Source organism: Arvicanthis niloticus, chromosome 14 (genome assembly GCF_011762505.2).
Source record: "Arvicanthis niloticus isolate mArvNil1 chromosome 14, mArvNil1.pat.X, whole genome shotgun sequence".
NCBI lineage: Eukaryota > Metazoa > Chordata > Mammalia > Rodentia > Muridae > Arvicanthis > Arvicanthis niloticus.
In genome coordinates, this window is record NC_047671.1 from 19,484,586 (window position 1) to 19,506,091 (window position 21,506).

At 42.0% G+C, this 21,506-nt stretch overlaps 1 protein-coding gene across 16 annotated transcripts in view; it reads right to left on the bottom strand.

Annotated features, from left to right (window-relative positions):
- Nucleotides 1-21,506, bottom strand: part of Tcf4 (transcription factor 4) — a 347,192-nt gene that overhangs the window by 18,759 nt on the left and 306,927 nt on the right. For all 16 annotated transcript variants that reach the window (XM_034518307.2, XM_034518300.2, XM_076912501.1 and 13 more), the window contains 4 exons: nucleotides 19,057-19,124; nucleotides 17,882-17,960; nucleotides 15,359-15,435; nucleotides 12,483-12,686 (listed from right to left, as the gene is read on the bottom strand). In XM_034518307.2, the coding sequence (XP_034374198.1) occupies nucleotides 12,483-12,686; nucleotides 15,359-15,435; nucleotides 17,882-17,960; nucleotides 19,057-19,124 (428 nt within the window). The remainder of the gene's footprint in view (nucleotides 1-12,482; nucleotides 12,687-15,358; nucleotides 15,436-17,881; nucleotides 17,961-19,056; nucleotides 19,125-21,506) is intronic.

Here is a 21,506-nt window from a genome sequence, read left to right on the forward strand (position 1 = left end):
ACCTGTGTGTGCATGCTCTTGCAGTTGACTTCCCTGCAAACCATCCTGAGGCCACACAGACTGCTCATAGCTAGAGGAATCCTGTGCCATTCGGCATCTACTTATAGTTTCCCTATCTGTGGGGAGCTGAGGAAGGGCTCAGTGCACATATAGAGGGTGGATGAAGTCCTGAGGAAGTGCAGATTGTTGACATAGGGAGGGACATGTCAAAGAACTGCACCTCAGACCCATGGGGATGGCCAAAGCCTTCTACCCAAGGTGAAGCTTGGAGTGATGGCCGAGCCTTACTTGTGCCTGAGTGTGAATGTTGGCAACATGTGCAAGTAACAACCACGGATGTTTCTATCCTGATGCTGCTCACCTACAGAAACCTCCTACTGAGACTAGCTAAACCCCACCTCTGTGCTATACATAAGGAAAACGCAGGGTCTCAGTTATCATAGTTGGTACACCTCCATCAGAGCAGACACAACCATCAGATCCCAGCTTCTATGTATATGCCTCCTTTTTCTTTTGTGCTCGTTCTTTCTTCATTTGCTTTCCACCCCAGCCAGGTTTCCAGTACCAGGCTGTGCAGGACACAACACCTAACAAAGGCCTACAGCAAATATTTGTAGAAGGAACAAAGGTATATAGAAGTATGCCCAAATGAACGGAATGCATCGTGCCCATTTCTTTATAAATCTTTATCTTTGGGATGATAAATTCTTTTCCCAGGATTTGGCCCCTCTGTCAAGGTTTAGCAGAGTTAGTGTTATATGGGCCAAGTCTACAAGTTCCATCTTCCTCTGTAGATTCTTCCTCTGGATACCAGGGAACTATCTCAGTTGTCTCAGTTGTCTCTTGATCAGTCTGAATCTTTTGCTATCTACACCTGACTCCTTTGTGGCTGGGCTCCCTCCAATATGACTGTGGGCCAGGTAAAGGCCTTCCTGCTGGGCTAGTCTCTTCTCCTGACCTCCTGGAAGCTTGCTCATTATATCCTCCATAGACACAGGCCTGTCTCTAATCCCTTCAAGACAGTGGAGATCTCCATAGTTCTGCATTTTGCCACTGCCTTGCTGGGCACGGGGAGGATCCTATTCTGACTAAGTCATTAAAGGCGCCATACATAAAACACAGCCAAGATGCTGTCAGCTGGCACTGGGCACAGACTTTAAACTTTGCTATGCATAAAGCCAACGCTTGCCTGAGTTGTGACTGCCACAGGGACAAGGCCTGGCTCCAGAGCCCCGGACATCACCATCATCACAAGGTACAGGTGACCGTTCCCTAAACACCAGTGGTGTGGATCCAGGAGAAGAGGTCTGACATTTATGACCTTTGATAATGGCAAATATCCATTTTCACATGTTTCTGACCAATAACAGACATTCTGTTTAATTTAGCAAATGCCTTTCAGATGTCCATACGCCAGGCGCTCTTTAGGTACTCACAGGAAAAAAAAAAATAACCGAAGACAGACATATCTATTACTTAACAGACACATCGTAATGGTGGCATAATATCATTATGATATAAGACAAAATAAAATGGATTTCTTAAAAGAGAACAAGGTCACAGAGGGTCTAAAGGATGATGAAGTCATATCTATTTGGAAAAACCAGGGCAACTGAGATAAGTTTGAGGGACAAGGAGGATTTCGATGGCAGTTCTCTAAACCCATCTGTAATAGTCTGATATTTGACACTAATTACATAATCTCCCACTGTAATGGAAAATTTATATTTTTACATCAATAAATGGCATTAGGCAATTTCTCTCTCCATGTCTCTGTCTATCTGCCCCACCCTATCTCTATCTCTCTCTCTCTCTCTCTCTCTCTCTCTGTGTGTGTGTGTATGTGTCTAATTCTGTGTCTTTCTGTCTCTCTGTACATGAAGCAAGCAGCTAAGGGCTCTGTGTTAACATGTGTTTTCATATTGTCAGACTACATATCTCTGACAGAAAGCAGATTTTTGTGCAGACCGTTCTAAAGCTCAACAACTCTGCTACAAAGCAAATGCAGAGGGCGTTCTGGACACACGTGGCACCTCACTGTGTGTGAGTATTATTGGCTCAAATGATTCACTCTTAGTTAACTGCAACGAAGGCTTTCATCTCCCAGCTACACAGTAATGGTTTCCATATGACCAGTGGCTGCTATAAATAAGATCAAAAGCAAAAGAAAGGATTTAATAAAAGAAAATGACATTAGGAATAGTATTAAATCAAAGAAAAATGCCAATATCCAGTTTTTTTTTTTTTAAATTCCTTTCGTGGGGTGTTGGTGGTTGGGGTGGGGGAATCACAATGCACTAGCTACCTTGGTTAATATTTCATGGAGCGTCACCGCAAAGAGCAGGTGTGTGGAAAGTCTAACTGTGTATACTTGACCATGTTGAAGGTTTAGTGGAGGACGGAGATGGAGAAAGTGAAGGGCAGGGGCACAATGGCCCCCTTTAGAGTTGCTATGGAGACACAGAAACAGACTCAATAGCCAGTCTGATGCTGTGAAGTCTATAGTGGAATGAACCCAGCAAAGATCTTTGCTTCTCTCTGCCCCTTTCTGCCCTAGTTAATGGGGACAAACTTTTTGGTAATCTCAGAGAATCACAACATTGCTCAACTCCAGTACATGTGTTCTGAGAAAGGAAGTTTTCTTTGGCAAGGCAGAATTGTTATACAGAGCCAACTTCCCAAGCAGATTTTCTTCTAGTTTTAGTTTTTTTTTTTTTTTTTTTTTTTAAGTTTACAATGTTAATCTCAATTCCCGACTAGATAAACAGCTGTTGATAACTGCCTGCTCCTAGAGGAAGAGGAGGCTTATTTCCCTTCATCTCCAGAATGGGTACCTGCCCTGCCCTGATCTCTAGTGGTTCCTCATGTTTCTGTTTTGCTTTTTTTCAAAACTGCTTCAATGTGGATTTTTCCAAGCAGGCTTCATTTCTCCCTTTCCCTTAGATAGCCTTAAAAAAAAAAAAAAAAAAAAAAAAAAAAAAAAAAAAACCCTGCTCCAGACGTAGGTAGTTGGGCTATGACTTAGGTAAAATAGTAGTTATTTCACTACTGGTATGTTTAAAGAGGAAATTCAAGCACTGAAAACCTCGGAGGAGCAGAAGAACCTCAGACCCTTGGATCTGTAGCCCTAGAGAGGAAATGACCATTTTGGATTCCTTCATACTGAGCTAATTATTCTCTCAAGGGCTAGCTGTGTTCAAGGATACTCTGTTTCTAACAGTACTGCTAATGTGATTACTTACTTCAACCGGCTGGTGTCCTAAACACAGGAGCAAACTCCGCCACTTTTTCCTCTAAGAGGAAGTCCCCTGCAGCCAATTCCCGAGCCAGCCAGCCCCTGGCAGCCTTCTCACTTGTCCAGAGCACCTGCTTTAACAGTGACCTCAGTTCTATATCTCAAGATTCAGACAGTTCTCAAAACAGCTTTTAAAACAAACCCCAGCTGTTTCCCATCGAGTCTGCAGGGGGAAAATTGGTCAGCTTACAGCAACATTACCCAGAGACTACCATTCTCCAGTAACTTTCACACACTTGCGGCTCCGAGCAGAGCTGCGAGTGTGCAGAAGCTGGGGAGGAGGCGTATGTGAAATGAAAATGTGCAAACTCAGTCCTGTGGCTTCTCACAATACGTCCAATTAGCCGCTTTCAAGGGCGTGTGGCTATTGTACAACAATGCTTCCCTTACTAATATCGGACAGATCTTTTGGCCACACTCAGCTTTCCAGTTCTCAGATGATTTATGGATAGAGGGGAAGCCGTAATTAAGCACAACTGTGAATTTCAACCAATTAGATCTGACAGAAAACGTAGCTTCCCGTCTTTCAGTTTTTAGCCCCAAAGCTGAAGTTTTCCTAAACCCTCTTCTTGCTGTGAACCCGCTTTTTTTTTTTTTTTTTTCGGCTTGTTTTGTTTCGTTTGTTTGAAACACGTTTTTTAATCGGCTAAAATACTTACTTGAAAAATTTACGGCCACAATAAAAGTTAAACTAACACAACAGCCAGGGAATTTGAAGAAATATAAAATGGCCAAGGCCCTCAGTTTGGCTTTTAAAACAGTGCCAAGCTACACCAGTATTTTCTGTTTTTGGTATGAATGACATAACCATATTACTTCATGAACTGCTACTTTAATTCCCAAGGGTGGAAAATTCCATGAGTTAATTTAATTTGGATGTAAAAAAAATATATATATATATACACGAAAACTCACTCTTCCTGTGGGCTCTCACATGCAATGCTAGAACGGATTGCTGGTGCTGCTGCTGCCCTGTGGGGGAGGGGTTTGGAGCAGCCTGGGCTATCAGCTGCAAGGGCAGCCCAAGCAATTTCCTTACTGCTCTTTGAGCATAGAAGCACCTTTCTCTCTTTTGAATTCTTTTGAAACCATGTTTATGCTCTGGCGTCTCTAGCACGCCTCTCTGTAACTGTTATAATCCTGCACAGACTCTTGCCTACGTTCAGTCTTTTCCTGGTCTGATTATTTCCTGAGTCACTCTGTAATCCTACCTCGTCCTAAACTGAGGCATGCACTTGTACTCCAGGTTGGCCAGGACCGGCTACCCTGAAATCCTCGCCTCTCATACCTCTGAGGAACCCCACTATGCCCAGAGCCAGCTGAGACACAAGGAAGGAATGAAGGTGTGGGTTTTCAGATGTACACAAGTTATGCTTTTTTTTTTCCCTCCAGAAGCATCTGCTCTGAGAAAGCAGAGGCAATACTATTTTTATTTATTTATTTTTTTTTAAATCTTTTTACAACTTGAGGATGTTCATATATGAAACTATGGGCAGTTCAGCATGGCTCTCATATTTAATAAGGAGTTTAGTAACAACAAAAAGAATGGCTGAGGTACTGAAAGCATTGCTTGCCTTTTTCTGTGTCATTTCAGAAGAAAACAAGCAACATTCAAAGTGGCACAAAGCTAGAGGCTTTCTGTGAAGTACACGTCTCATTTTCACACATGAAAATGAGGAAGAGGTTTTAAAGTCCCGTTTGCTCACAGCACATGTATGTGCTTCAGGAGGCTCCATGGGTTGAACTTGTTTGCTCCAGGAGCACAGAAAGTAGAGGGCTGGGCTTACACGTCTAAGCAGACAGACTGACCGTTTCCATGTCACGAGGGCTGCATTTGAATAAAAACTCTATGGGAGAGCAAAGAGGACGTACCTAGTGGAACCCCGTGGTAGTGTCTATGGGGCTGGAGTTCTGACCATTGCTCTCTAGGAGAAATGGTCTCATGGCGCTGGCTGCACAGTCTCTGACTGTGGCTATGTGAAGGCAGAGCACATCTGTGACATGAGCTCAAGGAGTCTGAAGCTGTTGTTGAACAAAGAACCCCGAGTTGAGAGAACTTTTTAAAGTTCTTCTTCGTTTCCTCTAAGTATTCTTTTAAAGTATGACAGGAATATCGAAGAAACATCCTTTGATTGAGGTTGCTAATCTACTCTCGGGGATATGTGATAATCAAGGAGATTACCAGAGAGAGGGGAATTCTAGAGGCAAGCAACTATCCTGATTTTAAAAATAAAACCCCCAGTAATAGAGTAATGGCTGAAACATGACGCTGAAGATTACACTCCTTGGTGAGATTCTATAACGGGCTGTTTAAGTCAGTGTCTATGTGCTGTGTAGGATAGCAACGGCACCCCCATGAACTCAATTTGGTTTAAACAAAAACAAGTTCCTCTAGACAAACCCCATTTCCTCACTCGCAGTGGGTGTTTGCATGCCTGGACTCTTACTACAACAGGGTGGACATTTTATAACAGAAGCACCATGAACAGAAGTAGGGGACAGAACTGGCTATGACTAAAAACTCCAAGAGCAGGGACCAGTGTGGAGAAAATGAATGTTGTCTTGAACCTCAGTGCTTTTTGGTCCATGTTCTTCCCTGGCCAGCATTTTTATTGGTGGCTTTGATGTGGACTTTAAAGGCACACATCACATCTGCCAGTGATAGAGCTGGCAGAGACTGTAACGGAATGAGGGCGTGAAGTAGCCCTATAGACTGGAGGCAGATGGAAGTGGGGGAAGTGTGAGATTCAGAGGGGTTCTGGACCTGTATAACACTAAGTCCATCAGAGCAGAGTCAGCACGGATGCTTAGTCATGGTTTATAGATTACGGGTTCAATACATGGCAACAAGACTGTGAAGGCATCAATATTAGCAAATAAGATTGGTTAGACAAGCTGAGTGGGATGCAGGAGAGGGCAGATCATCAAGTCTGCCCTGAAAACCCCTTGAGCATCATGTTCATTTTGAGATTCCATTCACTAAAAGCTCCTTACAGTGGGAAAGTGGAGTCTTTGACCAAGCCAGCAACTGTGCAGCATAAACTAATCGGACTTTTGAGGGGGACCCAGGAGTTTCAGTTGTAGGTTAATATTCAAAGATAGACACACTGACTTTAAGGAACAGAAAACACTGAATATTCTCTCTACAAATACAAGTCACATGTGTGGTGTGTGCATATTGGACTGGACTTGGGAGCAATTCCTGTGGACAGAGAAGCATTGTCCAGAGAGGCAGAATCGAGCAGAGGTAAAATTTGCAACCTGTTGAGAAAAATAGGCTTTATGAAGGAGGGAGGATGCTGACCAACACTTGGGCAGATAATTTGTATGGAGATTAGAGTTGAGATGACATTTAAAGTCCCTGCGGTTCTGTAGGGAACATACATGAAGCATGTGCCCAAGCACATGTAGAACTTTATGGACTTAAGATCTGTGAAGATGGAAGGGGCTGATGCCTCTGTTCACCATTTGTCTTCAAAGTTGCTGTTTTCTGTGTCTGCCATGACGATCTGTCAGGCAATGCTATCCAGGCAGCAAAGAGATAGCGCCCAATGGGTACTGCGCTATATAGTTCAGTATGAATGATAGAGATAAATTGCAGCTCATTAATGAGAGTCCATTATGAGAGAGTGCTTGAATTCATTACCTAAGCACAAGGAATAGAGTGGTCATAAGACCATTGATTCATTTGGAACTGTTGGGGTACTGGGTAAGAGGGGCACATACTGCATAGGATGCGGCGGGAAAGACCTTGGGAGCAGGGCTACTATAGGTTAGTAGTAGAATACGTGCCAAGCATCTACAAGGGCCTGACTCCAGCATTATTATGCTTAAAATCTTGGTACAGTTGCTGGCCTGTCTGCTGTTTTTAAGCCTAGCTCAACAATTAACCAGCCAAGCAAGGAAGGTCGAATCACTTCCCCTTTCTGGGTCTCAGTCTTCAATGGCAAAACAATGGCAGTACGCTGACTTTTAAGCCGCTTTCAGAACCTAAATTCAATAATCCAAACTCAACTATGCAAGCAGAAGAAAATTGTTTGTCCATGAAGTCTTATATCCCCCAAGTTCCTTCATGCTCCATGCCAGCTAAAGAAAGATTATTGCTCCCTTGATACAAGTTCATTGAATGAATTTTTAAACCAAAAGTAAAACTCACTGGAAAGAAGGAAATGGAGCTAAGATTTACATGCATCTGTGGTTTCTAAAGTGTGTTCCACAATCCCACCTTCACTGAGGGGATGCAGCAGAGGGCAAGTATAAGAAGAGACAAGCTTCTCAGGATTGCTCCATCTTTTAATCAGCTGCAGTTCTTAAGAGATTACTTCTGTTAGGTCCTGTGGTATAAGCTTTTAAGCCTAATGAAGGGGCAGGGGATGAGAAAGGAAGACTGAGAGTTCAAAGTCACCTTAAGCTAGAGAGTAAGTTCAAGGAGAACCTGAGTATAATAGAGAAACCCTACCTCAAGTTTAACCAAGAAAGAGGGGGCTAAGGGCCAGAGTCATAGCTCGATGGTAGTGCACCTACACAAAGCCCTGGGTTCTGTACACACACACACACACACACACACACACACACACACACACAGAGAGAGAGAGAGAGAGAGAGAGAGAGAGAGAGAGAGAGAGAGAGAGAGAGCACTTCTCTTAAATCAGCTAATCATGACGCTGACCCTTCTAGATAAGAGTCCCTGTTTTCTTATAGGGTCTAGTGGACAAGCATACAGCAATTTGTTTAAAGATAGTAGTTCTTTCCAACTAGTTTGTAAGCCCCCCTGAGACCATAACTAAGCACAGTACCTGACACTAGTTACCACAGCTAAATGTTCTTGAGATGAACAAGCAGAATATACTCAAAAAAGGAACTGAGAACCAGAGTCATTACACATGGATAATAAATATAGCATCTCCCAGCCTATCTACAGGTAACCTACAAGGTCACACACAGAGTCACAGGAGGACATGTTTGGTGTCTGTTTTGTTCCATTAAGAGACAATGTGAAGTCATTTGAAAGGCTTCTTTCAGGCCTCATCTGTGAGTTTGAATATCCAATGGATACGGAAGAGAACTGGCTTTGGAAGACTGTTTCTAAAGTGGTTTGCAGGAGAGCAGAAAATGTAAATGCCAAGATTAACCATGAGATAGATGTGTGTGGACATGGTTAAGATTTCCTAATTAGGTAAGAGACAAACCCAACCGTTTCCTTCTCCTATCTATGGAGTTTTGACTTGGTCAGGGAAACATTGCTTGATGACTTAAAACTATATCCTTGGGGATTCAGGGGGGAAGAGTTTACAACTCTTGGCCACTCAGCATGTATGTGGTGGCTTAGGAAGACACTTTGACAAGGATGTTTTACCCTGAGCATGCTATTCCTGAACCCTCCTCCCCCACTGGAGAGAAGAAAGTTGCTCCTGCGAATCAGACCATAAAATACACAGAACCTTCTTCTAAGGAACCAACATTTATCAAGATACAAAAATCACAAACTCTTTGCCCAGAAAATGAGTTCTGAAAAGGTGTGTTTACAATTTTCAGGAAGGAGACATGGCAGCAAAACAGAACTTGGAGTAAGGTCTCCAGACTTAAATTTAGCTGTGGGTCTTGACTTGTTTGAATTCATGAGGCTCTCATTACCAACCCCAACAGCCAACATGATACCCCTCACTGGACTTTTACGAATGCCACCTGAGATGCTGTGACCAGAGCCTAGACCAGAGGGGCCAAACTAGTCTATTCCTTGGGAGGGAGAGCACATATAAAATGTGGCGCTTAAGGACCATAGAGCAGCCAGGCATAGCGAAGTGGCACCTACAAAAGACGCACAGCTAATGTGAAGCCGGGTAAGATAACTATCTGGAAATGTTATGACTCATTGTACTAAGAGATGGAGGTGCTGGGGGGTGCAGAAAATGACTGTTATAAACAGAAGCAGCAGCGGATGGCTTCCTGGAAGAGGAAGCGTTTGTCAGAACTTTGACAATGGGTGAGAAGAGAGAAGTGGACAGGGCGGATGAGCCTCGGACATATGCAAATGAAGTACTTAACGGGGGGGGGGGGGGGGGGGCAGTTCTGGTAATGCGCATACACTGGTCTGGCTGGAAAACCTTTGCATAATGGAGTGGCGAGATATAAGGCTTTTGGTAAATAATCAAGGGTCTTGACTGATGAGCTAGGGAGCTGATTCTATTCTTGCAGACAATGGAAATTCCTTCGAAGTTTCTGAGAAAGGAAAAGCAGTCAAATAAGTCTGTCTAGAAAGCCCAGCACATCTGCCATTCACTCTGGTGATACAAGGTGGCATAAGCCATGTCGAAGTGAGGGAGAAATCCCTTTCATTGTATTAATAATTAGTAAATTACCAAAGACCAAGGAAGACATTTTGTGACTCAAAGCTCAGTGCAATGTGTGAGCAATTAAAGGAGATAACACACTAGCTGGGGCAGAATCACGGTGTTCCCTACCCGTCAAGCTGCTGGGGAAAGGAGGGCTTCCATCATCTGCCAACGCATCAGGCCATTTTGTTTTGATATTCAGGAGGTGGGGAGGGAAGAAAGAGGAGCCTGAAGGTCAAGACCAGTTGGAGCTGTATCTATTCCTTAATCAGGAGGAACCAGGAGGCAGGGTTGGAAGGGAGATTTACTCAAAACAAAACCAGCCTTGGGATGAGTCTCAGGTTTCTGCACCTCAGTCCCACTCCAGAACAACAAAGGAAGGTGTGGAGCTGAGAGCTGGCCTCTTTCCAGCCCTTCCTGCCCTGCTTCCTGTACATACCTCCCACCGCTACTTTATTTCCCACAGCTGGCTAAGGTTTGAACGCCTGTTTCATGTATTAAAATCCAAATGTGGGAAACATTACCAGCATCCTCCTTGAATTTTGTTGTTGTTGTTGTTGTGAGGGGTAGAGGGGATTTTTTTTCTTTTCTTTTTTTCTTTTTTTCCGTTTTTGCTTCCTCTCAAAACTTTATTTTTTTATTTTTTATTTTTATTGTGGAATGTGTCAAATGGTCAAAGGCTAACTTCACACTGACTAAATTCAAAAAATATTTCCTTTGTTCTTAGGTTTTGGTTTTAGAATTCATGTGGGTTGGAGTTGAGAAAAGATTTGCCAATCGAGTCTCTTTCATGCACGTGAGGAGTTTGGAGTTTTAGGGACATGCTGCCTGGTTTCTAGAAAGTGAAGAGGAGGACTTGTCATCAAAAGGCTTGGGCTGTTGACATGCACATGTCTGGAGCTAGGCCATGATCTAGCTGGCTCCACAGTTCCTCCTTGGAGTGAGAGGGGACTTTTATTTCAATCAGTAGAACTGGCAACTTTATATCTTCTATATAGTATCCCAGCAACCATTTCCAAGAGGTGTCTGTATAATACTGGCCAATCATTTGCCTTTTAAAAATTGTTCAGTTGTAATCTCTCTCTTTACTTTCCATTGGGGTCAGTTCAACTTCCCCTCTCCAAAAATAATTCTACTGATTTTTTTCTTTTTCCTCCCTCTTTCCTCTTGTCCCATCTCAGAATCAGACTCAAAGAGGCAACTCAAAGGTCAAATAATTCCAAAAATGTACAGTTTAATACGTTGAAGAAACGCTTAGCCTCCATCTGGTATTTAAGAACAAACTACATATTTATGGAAAAGACAGTTTTTACATCAATGTCTTGGGTGCATGCCGCATCCGGCTAACATATGCAAAGTGAACATAGCTACAAAAATTAGTCTATTTTTCTCTTGATTGAGAGCAGATATACATAACTGGTTATAAGGCGCAGATCTGGATTTTAATAAAGCCAGATTTCTTAATTAAAAGCAGTGTTGTTTAAACACTGCAGTCAGAGGGGAAAAAAAGAAAGCTGTACAAATGAAAACCTCATATTAAATGCATCCCTAGTGTTTAACACATTACCTGAGGCCAGGCTAAATTAAAATCTAGACTTGCCTTTGTAAACTCTTTAGCAACTGCCAATGAACATGCAAACAATTTTTACTCAATGATGGATTTTTAGGATAGAGGTCAAGATAAAGAAAAAAAGTAAGGAAGAGAGATTTAGCACTGGCATTCAAAAATATCTCTCCACATTTTAGAAGTGAGTTCATTGCTTCTATTAATAAACTCACATTTTTTGGTTTCTAATTGGTTGCAGGTTTTAGTATTATACTAGGCAGGGTAGCACTTTGCATCTTGGTCTTTCAATTAAGAGAAATTGAAGAAGGACCAAAAAGCTGCACAAGGTTTCTCAGTGCACTTCCTTTTGGAAGCATCCCCAAGTGAGAGAAGCTGCAGCAAGAACGGAGAGTGGACCTTACCCAAGCAATCTGGAAATTGGACACGGGTCAAGCAAGGCAATAGGATATTTACCACCAGGTATGTGCAAGGGGCAGAATTACTCAAAAAAATCAGCAATAAAGTGAAACTTACACCATTTATCAGCTAATTATTATCACTTCATATTTTTCTAATAAGCTGTCTCTGACATCCACAAAAGGCAAGTGCACAATGATTTTTAGCATCAACCTTGAGACTAAAAGGCATCATTTTAGCTTCTTAAAGACAAACCAAACCAAACCACACCACCCTCGTATTTGGAATGTCACTGATGTAACATGAACTTGGCTTGTGGGCTTTGATCAAAGTTATCAAGGTGAATAACTGAAGTTATGAGCAGCGATCTAGCAACGCACTGATTCCTATGTGGAACGAAAACACATGCCCATATAAAATCTTGTGCATGAATACTCATAAGAGTGTTTGCTTGTTTGCAAGTGTCAAAGAGTGAAGGCAGTCAAAAGATCTATCAGCTGGTAAGTGGGAAATGTAATGTGCTCTATAGAATGGCAAGAAAAATAAGTAAAACCAATAAAAAATAATATGGTTTTTGAATGAAATGCCCAGAATCTACAGGGACAGGAAGTAACTTGGTGACTGCCAGGAGTTGAGGGGGGAGGGGTACGAGGTGGGTGGGAGAATAGCTGTTTGATGGTGGTGTGGCTTTCTTCATCTTTGAGCAAGAGGCAAAACTATTTAAAAAATTGACTATCATGATGGTTATATAATACTGTAAACACACTGAGTTTTACACTATCAATATGTGAGTTATCCATATAGTGAATAATATCTCTAATAAAGTGATTCTTACAAAAACAGTAGCAGTAGTATTTACACTTGCAATTCTGATAAAATAAAGTCCACTTACCATGAGTGAATGTCTGTTGGCTGAGAGAAGGCCAGTTCCATACCCTGAGCCCAGGCTACCCATTGCTCCATTGTGAGAGGGTCCAATGATGCCATGCATGTCCCCATGGCCACCAGGCACAGCTGTGGACGGGCCCACTGCGTGATTCCGAAGAACATGGATCGCGTCATCCAGCCTTTCTAAACGGTCTTCGATTCGGCTTTGCTGTTGGTTTGTGAGTGAAGGGAAATCTGATTTAGTTTGAAATGCGCACACAGGTTACACAAGCAGAATCATGAGTTGCCTACAGACCAGTTTGGGTTTCAGAATATATGTTTCCAATAAAGTTTGTTTCCTTAGAACAATAATAAAAATAAATAATGTCCTTCCTAGCAAACTAGTGGAAAATATGTTAAAGTTACAGTGTTATTTTTCATGAACAAAGTAAATTCAATAATTCTTTGAGAACATTATTATGTACATATGCTACACTGGACTCCATTAGCTTGAAAGAGAATTGAGATTTATGGTAACAGAGGAAAACGTGCATTGAATTTGAGGAACGCTTTGGCGAGCACTGACTGGAGGCCTAAAATATTAGTAGTGGAAAGATGATCTATTTTTGGTTTTTGAATGAAATTTTCTTCAAGTCAGAGACAGGTAAAGGTTTAGGCAACTTTAAGCCCCCTTTTCCCTCACTACTTTTTTTTTTTAATCTGTTATCAATAGCAACCTACATGTGTGCATGTAGGGAAGGGGCTCAGAAATTGTTACAGTTAAAATATCTTAAAAAATTCTGTCACCCAAAGTGCCACGAAAGCACAGGACTAAAGACTAACAAAGATTTCGCTTGATCATCTACCCAAGACCTCTAGCTGATTTCAGAGACCATACAGCAACAGGAAATCCATTACCATATGCAATGAAAAGCCAATCACCCCTCCCATTTTAAACGTCAGGATCCTAGTTTTCTTCAACTATATAAGGCCTATGCTATAGCTAACAGTGAAGAAAGAGTACAGTTTTGTCTTCATTTTTTACTGTGATTAATATACATCAATTATTGCTTGCCAGTGTGCACATTACAATACACCATCTCATCAATGCATATTAAACATGTATTCATAGACAGGATGGGGTGCTTCTTCCATATAGACATGAAAAATGAAGCTCAAAAAGTGAATTAATTACTCTGTGTCTTATTACCAAAAGTAGTAGTCAGGGTTGGAATTTACATTCTCTTTCCCTTCCCTCCCTCCCTCCCTCCCTCCCTCCCTCCCTCCCTCCCTCCCTCCCTTCCCCTCCCTCCCTCCCTCCCTCCCTCCCTTCCCCTCCCTCCCTCCCTCCCTCTCTCCCTCCCTCCCTCCCTCCTTCCTTCCATCCATCCATCTTCACACTAGTGCTGTTTTGTGCTAGATCACGTTCTGGTATACTTTGCTTTCCAATGCACTATGCAAACAGATTTACCAGCCCTACTGCATGAGCAAAGCAATTTCCAATTATTCTACACTGACAGGAAGAATGTGTATCTAACAGAGTTAGGCTGTGGTACAGAACATTTTGATTTGGTGGGCTTGGAGGTTGTATGGCGTCCCTAGTCTGCTAGAGCTGCCACTTACTTGACTGAGGAAATGTTACTTTCTCCACGTCTACAATGTTTAATCTATAAAGGACAAGATGATGGTAGATAGTTGGGCCAATGTAAGCATGAAAAGAAATCATCTAGGTGCCTGTCATACTTACTGGCTGACAGTTCCCTGGTGGAGGGAGAAATCTCGACTTAGGAATCCCCGTGAGCGTTCAGAATATATGAGAAATCCAAGCTGTGGTCCACAGCTGTGTACCAACCTCTCTAGGTCTACAGCTGAATAAAGCCTGGTTTTGATATCTAGGCTATGGAGAAGAGTCTTCAGAGGATAAATACTTAGAACAACTGAGCTATCTGGATGGAGTCTGTCGATGAAGGAGCTGGACGGTGGGCACGCTTGCTCTCGGGGCTGTTGTCTTTCTTGGCTAAAATGATTTCTTGGCTAGATGATTCAGCCAGCTCCTAAAGGAAGATACTCATCTCTGCATTTTCATCTGCAGATTTCCCTTAAAAAGTAAGTTGAAAAGGAAGACTGTAGCCCCTAAATCACAGACAGGCTCACATGGGTGCAGGCAGGGAAATGCTTACGTTCTTCAGTGTTTCATCTCAAAATATGCAAGAAGAGCAGAAATCTTAATCCTGAGGCAGAATTGGGGTCCCCACCAATTTTGACTCATGGACACATACCAAACCTGCACAGTGCAGGGCTGTTTCTTGCATAATTCCAGCTCCACCCACCCTAAGCTGAGGAAGATAAAAGTGCCAGACTTTGAATCATCCTGTGAGTATTTATAATATGAGTTAGGCCCGTGGAACTGTTCAGCTATTTCCCCTGGAAGAGTAGTCACTTCCTTACAAGTCAAATTGCTGGATTCCTTCCTACAAGAACCACAGCAGATGAGGACATTAAAGGTAGGCCTCTTGCTTGAGGTTAGGAGGAAATGGCCTACTGTTACCTTGCAGGCAGGGAGGAGGAAGATAGCATCTTCAAGTGACCCAGTCCTCACACTACATACTCACTGCTCTGGATTGTTTCCCAAAGAAGCAGGGAGGAGAGCACTATACTAAGCTCCTAGGATGATTCTTCATCTCCTCTCAGGCCCTAGGTATTTGGAGCCTTGGGTTTCCGTTCCAGATACATCTAGGTCACCATCTCCAAACAGAGATGAGCATTCTAAGGACGCCGGCTCTGACAAGCTGGTGGTCCTAATGTCGACTTCAAAGTAGTGATCATTGAAAGTAAGTACCGCAGAGTGACAGAAGAAAAGAGAATATGATCAGAAAGTGTCAGATCTGAGAGGCGACATACCAGCGAGTGCAAGGGTCCTTCATAATTGGGAGATGACGAGGCCTGCCCTCCATTTCTAGACCAAACAGCTGTGCCTGCTGATATTGAAATGAGAAAAACAATCAGATCTGTGTGCACTTAAACCCACCGTTACTTAAAAAAGAAGCAACGTTGATTTCTATTAGTCAATGAGATAAATACACTTAGTCTTCCCAGATGAAGGCCAGAGACATCTTTTAAAGGTAAAACATGTAGTCTTTTCATGGGCTGGCTCTCAGTGTCCTAGGTCTGCTCTGTAAAAAGGAATATTTTATTGGGTCTAAGTTTCAGCAGGACTCCTTTGGGACATATCTGTCACTGGAGATTGGAAAGTTGTGGTGCTTTCAAGGGTATGAAGGAAGGGTGGGGGAGGGCCAGGTCCTTACTGGAGGCCAGACTGTGTCCAACTAAAACTCCCTTGTGGATACATGAGAACTTTACTCTTGTTTTAAAAATGTCTATAGGATGAGATAAACCTTTAAACACGTATTTATTTATTATTTATTTTGAAGCTGCAGATCAAATTTCATGCTAAGCACATGCTCTTTACATGGGGCCTCACAGAAACTTCTGGAGCAAATAAGGTTAGTTCACAATACTTCTCTAAAGAGGAAGACACGAAACTTTCTAACAGTAAGAGCTACATAGTTCCTTCCAAAGAGCCTTTCAGAATATACTCCCTATGTCCAACCCACAGAATCAAAATCTCTTTTAAATTGAAAACAATGGTAACATTAGCACCCACTACAGAAAACTTATAAAGTCTATAATTCAAAAAAAGGAAAAAGAAATAACTGTGATCTCTCAAGATCCCGTGCCCTGGTGCTGCCTGCATGTTTAAAATCCATTCTTTTTGTCTTTTCTGGGTATGCCTGTGTATTTTTATGCTAAACAAAAATAGGATATTTTGTTCAATTACTTTTCTTGACAGAATTTGGACAGAGCCGCTGGTGTGAAAATAGCAATCTGTCCCCTTATTTATATCTTCATAAAAGTTCTTTCTTTCTAACATGTGATCTTTCAAAATGGATCACGAGGACCCCAAAAGTGGCTTCCCTGCGCTTGTTTCGGGTGCCTTCTACCTACAGCAGGTTGCAGAGCCTGAGGCCCGGCTGCTCGTTCCTGCATCCTCCGCCCTAACCTCACATACAGTGCCTCAGCAGGAGCATGCGCACCAGGTTCCTGAGCACACACGCATGTCTCTCATTGTACTGGCACAGCCTTGGCAAATCACCCAGCCCTCCGTCACTTGGGTACACTTGTGCACAAAACCAGGACATCTGACATTAGTTGTTCCCACACTTCCAAAGCACAGAACTAGCTGCTTTGTTTGAAGTGGTGAACGTGCAGTTCCACCTGCTTCCGTCCTCCCCTCCCATTATTGTCTCAAGTCCTTTGTGCTCAATCCTCCTCTGGTTTGGGGAGATTGATATTTGAGATGATTTTTTTTTTTTTTCAGAGCCTAAGAATCTGGTGCCAAGACAGAACAGCACAATACCGAGTTTTCCCTTCCATTTGTGCTACAGACGAGGGTGGTGGTGGTGGTGGTGGTAGTGGTATTCTGTTACCACCTCAAAAGCCCTGCTTTTGCCCTGTTTCAGTTTGGTCACCTAGAATAGACTGACGTCAGGACACAGGTGACCCTCTCCCTGTCCTGTTCTGTGAACTTCCTACACCAGAGAGGCTGCCATCCCATCCATCCGGGCTGCAGCCATTTTTTCTTAGATTCCTTCCACCATTTGAAACCTCTTGATTTCTATTAGGGAACTCAGCTTACAGGGAGGCAAGTGAGGGCTGCACACAGGGAACAGCACAGTACTCAAGAACACAAAACTTAGGCAGAGCAAATCTAATCTAAATCCCAGTAAGGTCAGGTATACATATGACAGTTTCGTATGGAAGCCACCTTTCCTTCTTTCCAAAGAACTGAAGCATGGAACAAGGTCATGTGACCTAAGAAGGACAGTAGATCACTCATGTGTACCTTGGAAAAGAAAAATGATTTACTATATAACTGTACCACTTATAGTCATGTGATTAGAAGCCATATATCATAGTAATTTATTACATTTTAAAAACAAACCATTCTCCTAATTCACACAGTTACACAACAATTTATATACAAAATTGCACTCTCCTCCAAATATTTCAATTTAGGGAAGAAGGCTCAAATGACTTCAGGGAAGGATTCATTTACATAGTTTATATTTGGTAATTAAGTATTAGATATTCATGACTACATTTACTATGTTTTTGAGAAATTTTATTGGAATATATGATCCAGCTGTTGAACATCTGTACAACTAAGAAGAGTTCAAGGAATGGGTTTTCGTCTAATTTAAAATAAAAATGGATACAAAGGCACCCTCAGATTATAATCTGTTATCCACCCATTCTGTTTTTCTATGGGCAGGCTATGCTTCTAGATCTCTATAGGCACTGGGTGTGTAGAAGGTGTTTTCTGTCACCTGTTACAGCTGTGAAGTGGAGTTTAGAACACAGTACCTGAGAGTGAAGGAGGGGAGCCAACAGGAGTTGAAGGGTTGGAAGAAAAGCTGTTGTTCGTGTGATCAGGAGAGTAGATCTTAAAACAGTGGAGAAGAAAAGAAACTCTCATTGATTCTGAATAAACAGTTTTTAAACAACAGAAAGCATCCATGCGGTTCCCTTAAAAATCCACAACTCACAAAATGCATGCAACATTTAACTGTACTACCAACATTCCAAAAAAGCAAAAATGCAACAGTTACTTCAGGTTCTCAAAAGGATCACTGTGGTGGTGCGTGACCGTGGGGAACAGAACTGGGGGTCAGCCAGCTTCATGTCCGATCCCTTTCCCACTCAAAACTGGTTGTGTGGCTTTGGGCAAACCAGAGATACTGCTTTCTAATTGTCTTTCCTTCCTCCACAAAACGGGGCTGGGCCATATTGTGTCTTCTGTAATTAGGGCCATTAGAGAGCAGGGCACAAGAGAGCCCAGACTAAAGAAGTACTTTCCCTTAGAACCCCAAGGCTGATATTAGCTGAATTTATTTTATGTCCATCATGGGAGGGAAAAAGCAACCAAAGACACAAATCTTAGGAGAACAAATTTCCTCTTAAAAGTATAAATGACTGAAGACACTACAAGGAGCCATTCTCTAGCTGAGTGAATTAGTAATACTGGTTTGTCACTCAGGGGGGAGGACATGGGGATCATTCAACCCCAGCTTACAGGGAATGGGTGGACAAAGCAAAGAGTTTAAGTCCCTCAGGTGCCAAGGAAGGGACAAGTCCCTCGTGAACCTCAGTGGGTTGTCATTTCTTTTTCAAAGCATCTTATAACCGACTCTTGGAGAGTCAGGCTGAGCTAGCCAATGGGCATCTATAATACTTTAGAGATGAGAAAAGAGAAATGCACACTGAAAACTCTATGAGCCCAAAGGCCGGGAGACTATCTATCCCCAGGCCCTCAACAAAGATGGCTAAGCACCAATGAGACAGCCAGATGAAAAAGGCTAGCCAAAGAAGGAGAAACAGATTTCCCTCAAAAAGTCTCAGTGATCTTTATCCCCCAACCCCTCCTTCTGCCCATCAAAGCTATTTGCATTTATTTTCTAAAATTCCATATGTCCACTTCTGACTAAAGTTCACCCCGCTACAAGCGGTGCCCGCGGAATCCAAAGTCAATATTTCCTCACCGAAGCCAGGGCTTTCCCCAGAGCGTCTCCAGTCTGGGAGCTGCCTGCTGCCCCAGTTCCTCTGTTTGCTGCAAAAACAAAAGACAGAATATGAAAACCAGGCAGGGAGACGTTTAACAGTTTTCTATTCTTGGTCCATTTACTCACAATTTAATTGCATTTTTAATGCTAATTACAACACATTAATCTTTAATTAGCATTAATTTGTTTGCTGAGGTAGATGTCAAATATATTCATGTTACTTTTTTTTTTTTTGGTGGATAAAATATAAACCTGACACCTTGGTTTGAAGACAGAGTGTTCCCCCTGCCATTACTTTCCCCCCACGTTGCTGAAGAGTAGTTACTGGTATCAGGTACCAAGCCAGCCCTTGATAGTCATCATTACTAAGGAAAATGTGACACTTGCAGGACTTTAAAAGTCCTCAAAGTCCAACATTTTTAAAATACATAATTGAATTGTCTTCATGAATGATTTATACCCATCATCAAATAAAGAAAAATTTGATAGACAGCAAAAAGGGAGTTGCATCTCAGTGTCACACAGTGGTCTTGCTAATGAAGAAAAAGGGTATTTTTATTATTCTACATACACATTTTCCATATGTATGTGTGTCTATGTGTTTTGTTAATAATAATACATATATTGCAGCAGATAGCATAGCCAACTCTTTTGCTGAAGATAATGTGCCGTTCAATCATGTGCTAGAAAGGGGCTGGGTGGTATTGAAAGCTTTCCACTGAAACACTGGCTGGACTTGGGGAATGCTGCCTTTACTAATCCCCTCCACACTAGCGTATAGACTTAAGGATAGTCTACTAATGTTTTACGAGAATTGCTTTTCACTGTTGACGGGAACATAAAGAGAAGACATTAAGTCAGTCGATGAATTCAAGCAAAATCTCACAGCACACGTATAAAGGCATTGAAATTCCCTTGTCTTCTTGAACAGGAGACCCTTTTAGCTGAGTAACTTGTATCATCTCCTTCCAGACCCAAGGATGCAGTGGGATATGACCATGACTCCAGAGATCAGATCTACAGATTCTCTGGGTCCTGTCTTCATTCTCTGGATCTCTGCTCAGTACAGCTGATGTATAATTGTTACTGAGGTATGATTTGCATGCTTGGTGTAACAGTTCAATGATCTCTTATATATGCTTTACTCAACAACCATCCTAAACCCCCTCTGAGGCATTTGCTCATTCCTGTAACACTGAAAAATGCCACCTGTATCACAGAGCCAATATAATTACCTTCAGAGAAACAAATCTCTTCTTTTCCCTATTACAAATATATGATGTACACAAGTTATATTAATACTCTAGATTACAGGTGTGGACAAATTCTCAGAACGTGTACCTGATATCATAGAACTAGACAAATAAAAGACACTTAGAAAGGTATCAAGTACAGTGGTGGCGCAGGCCTTTAATCCCAGCACTTGGGAGGCAGAGGCAGGTGGATTTCTGAGTTCGAGGCCAGCCTGGTCTACAGAGTGAGTTCCAGGACAGCCAGGGCTACACAGAGAAACTCTGTGTTGAAAAACAACAACAACAACAGTCAACATGCATCATTACACTATCTGTGAGAGTGATTATTGTTTTCTTATCAAGCAATAGTATCTGTCCGTTATATGCTTACGTGGAGACTGCAGTCAAAAGAATCCATGATATCCATGAGATTCTTATACAGATCTCATGAAGCAAATGTTCAAAGAAACATTGGTTAAACACAAACAAACACAAAAACCACATTTACTAACCCAGAACCTAAACAAAAAGGAACAAAAGCTTATCAATTAAAAAAAAAAATGCCATAGCAGTAGCTTTCAGAAGATTGACTCCTTCTTTTGAACAATTTTAAAATGAAAATTATAAATTAAAATCTATCCCTGCAACCATCCATTTTCAAAGTATAAATCAGGAAGACTTGGAAAACCAACAAACACAGTCTAAGAACATCCATAGAGAGAGAGGTTACTCTGAGTGTGATTTAAAAGATTTTTAGACTTGTTTATGTTCCTATTTTATGTGCACGAGTGTTCTGCCTCTATGGTGTGTGTACCACATGTGTGCCTGGTACACGAGAAGGTCAAAAGGAGGCTTTGGATCTCCTGGGACTGGAGTTACAAATGGCTGTGAGCCACCATATAGGCTCTGAGAATTGAATCTGGGTCTTCACAAGAACCACAGGGGCTCAAACTGGGCCAACTCTCCAGCCCCAGTGTAATTTTTTGTTTTAAAGCACCGAACCTTTTAAACTAAGCTATTAGTGTCTTCTTTATACAAAGAGATATTAAGACTCAGGAAGCTGAATCAAAAATAGAATCAAATCCTTACCTCATCTGGTCATAAAAATGTTTCAGAAAACTACAAAGGCTATTCATGCAAGCCACTGATAAGAACAGACTATTTTTTAACTTGAAGTCATTTTACCTTGCAAGAGCT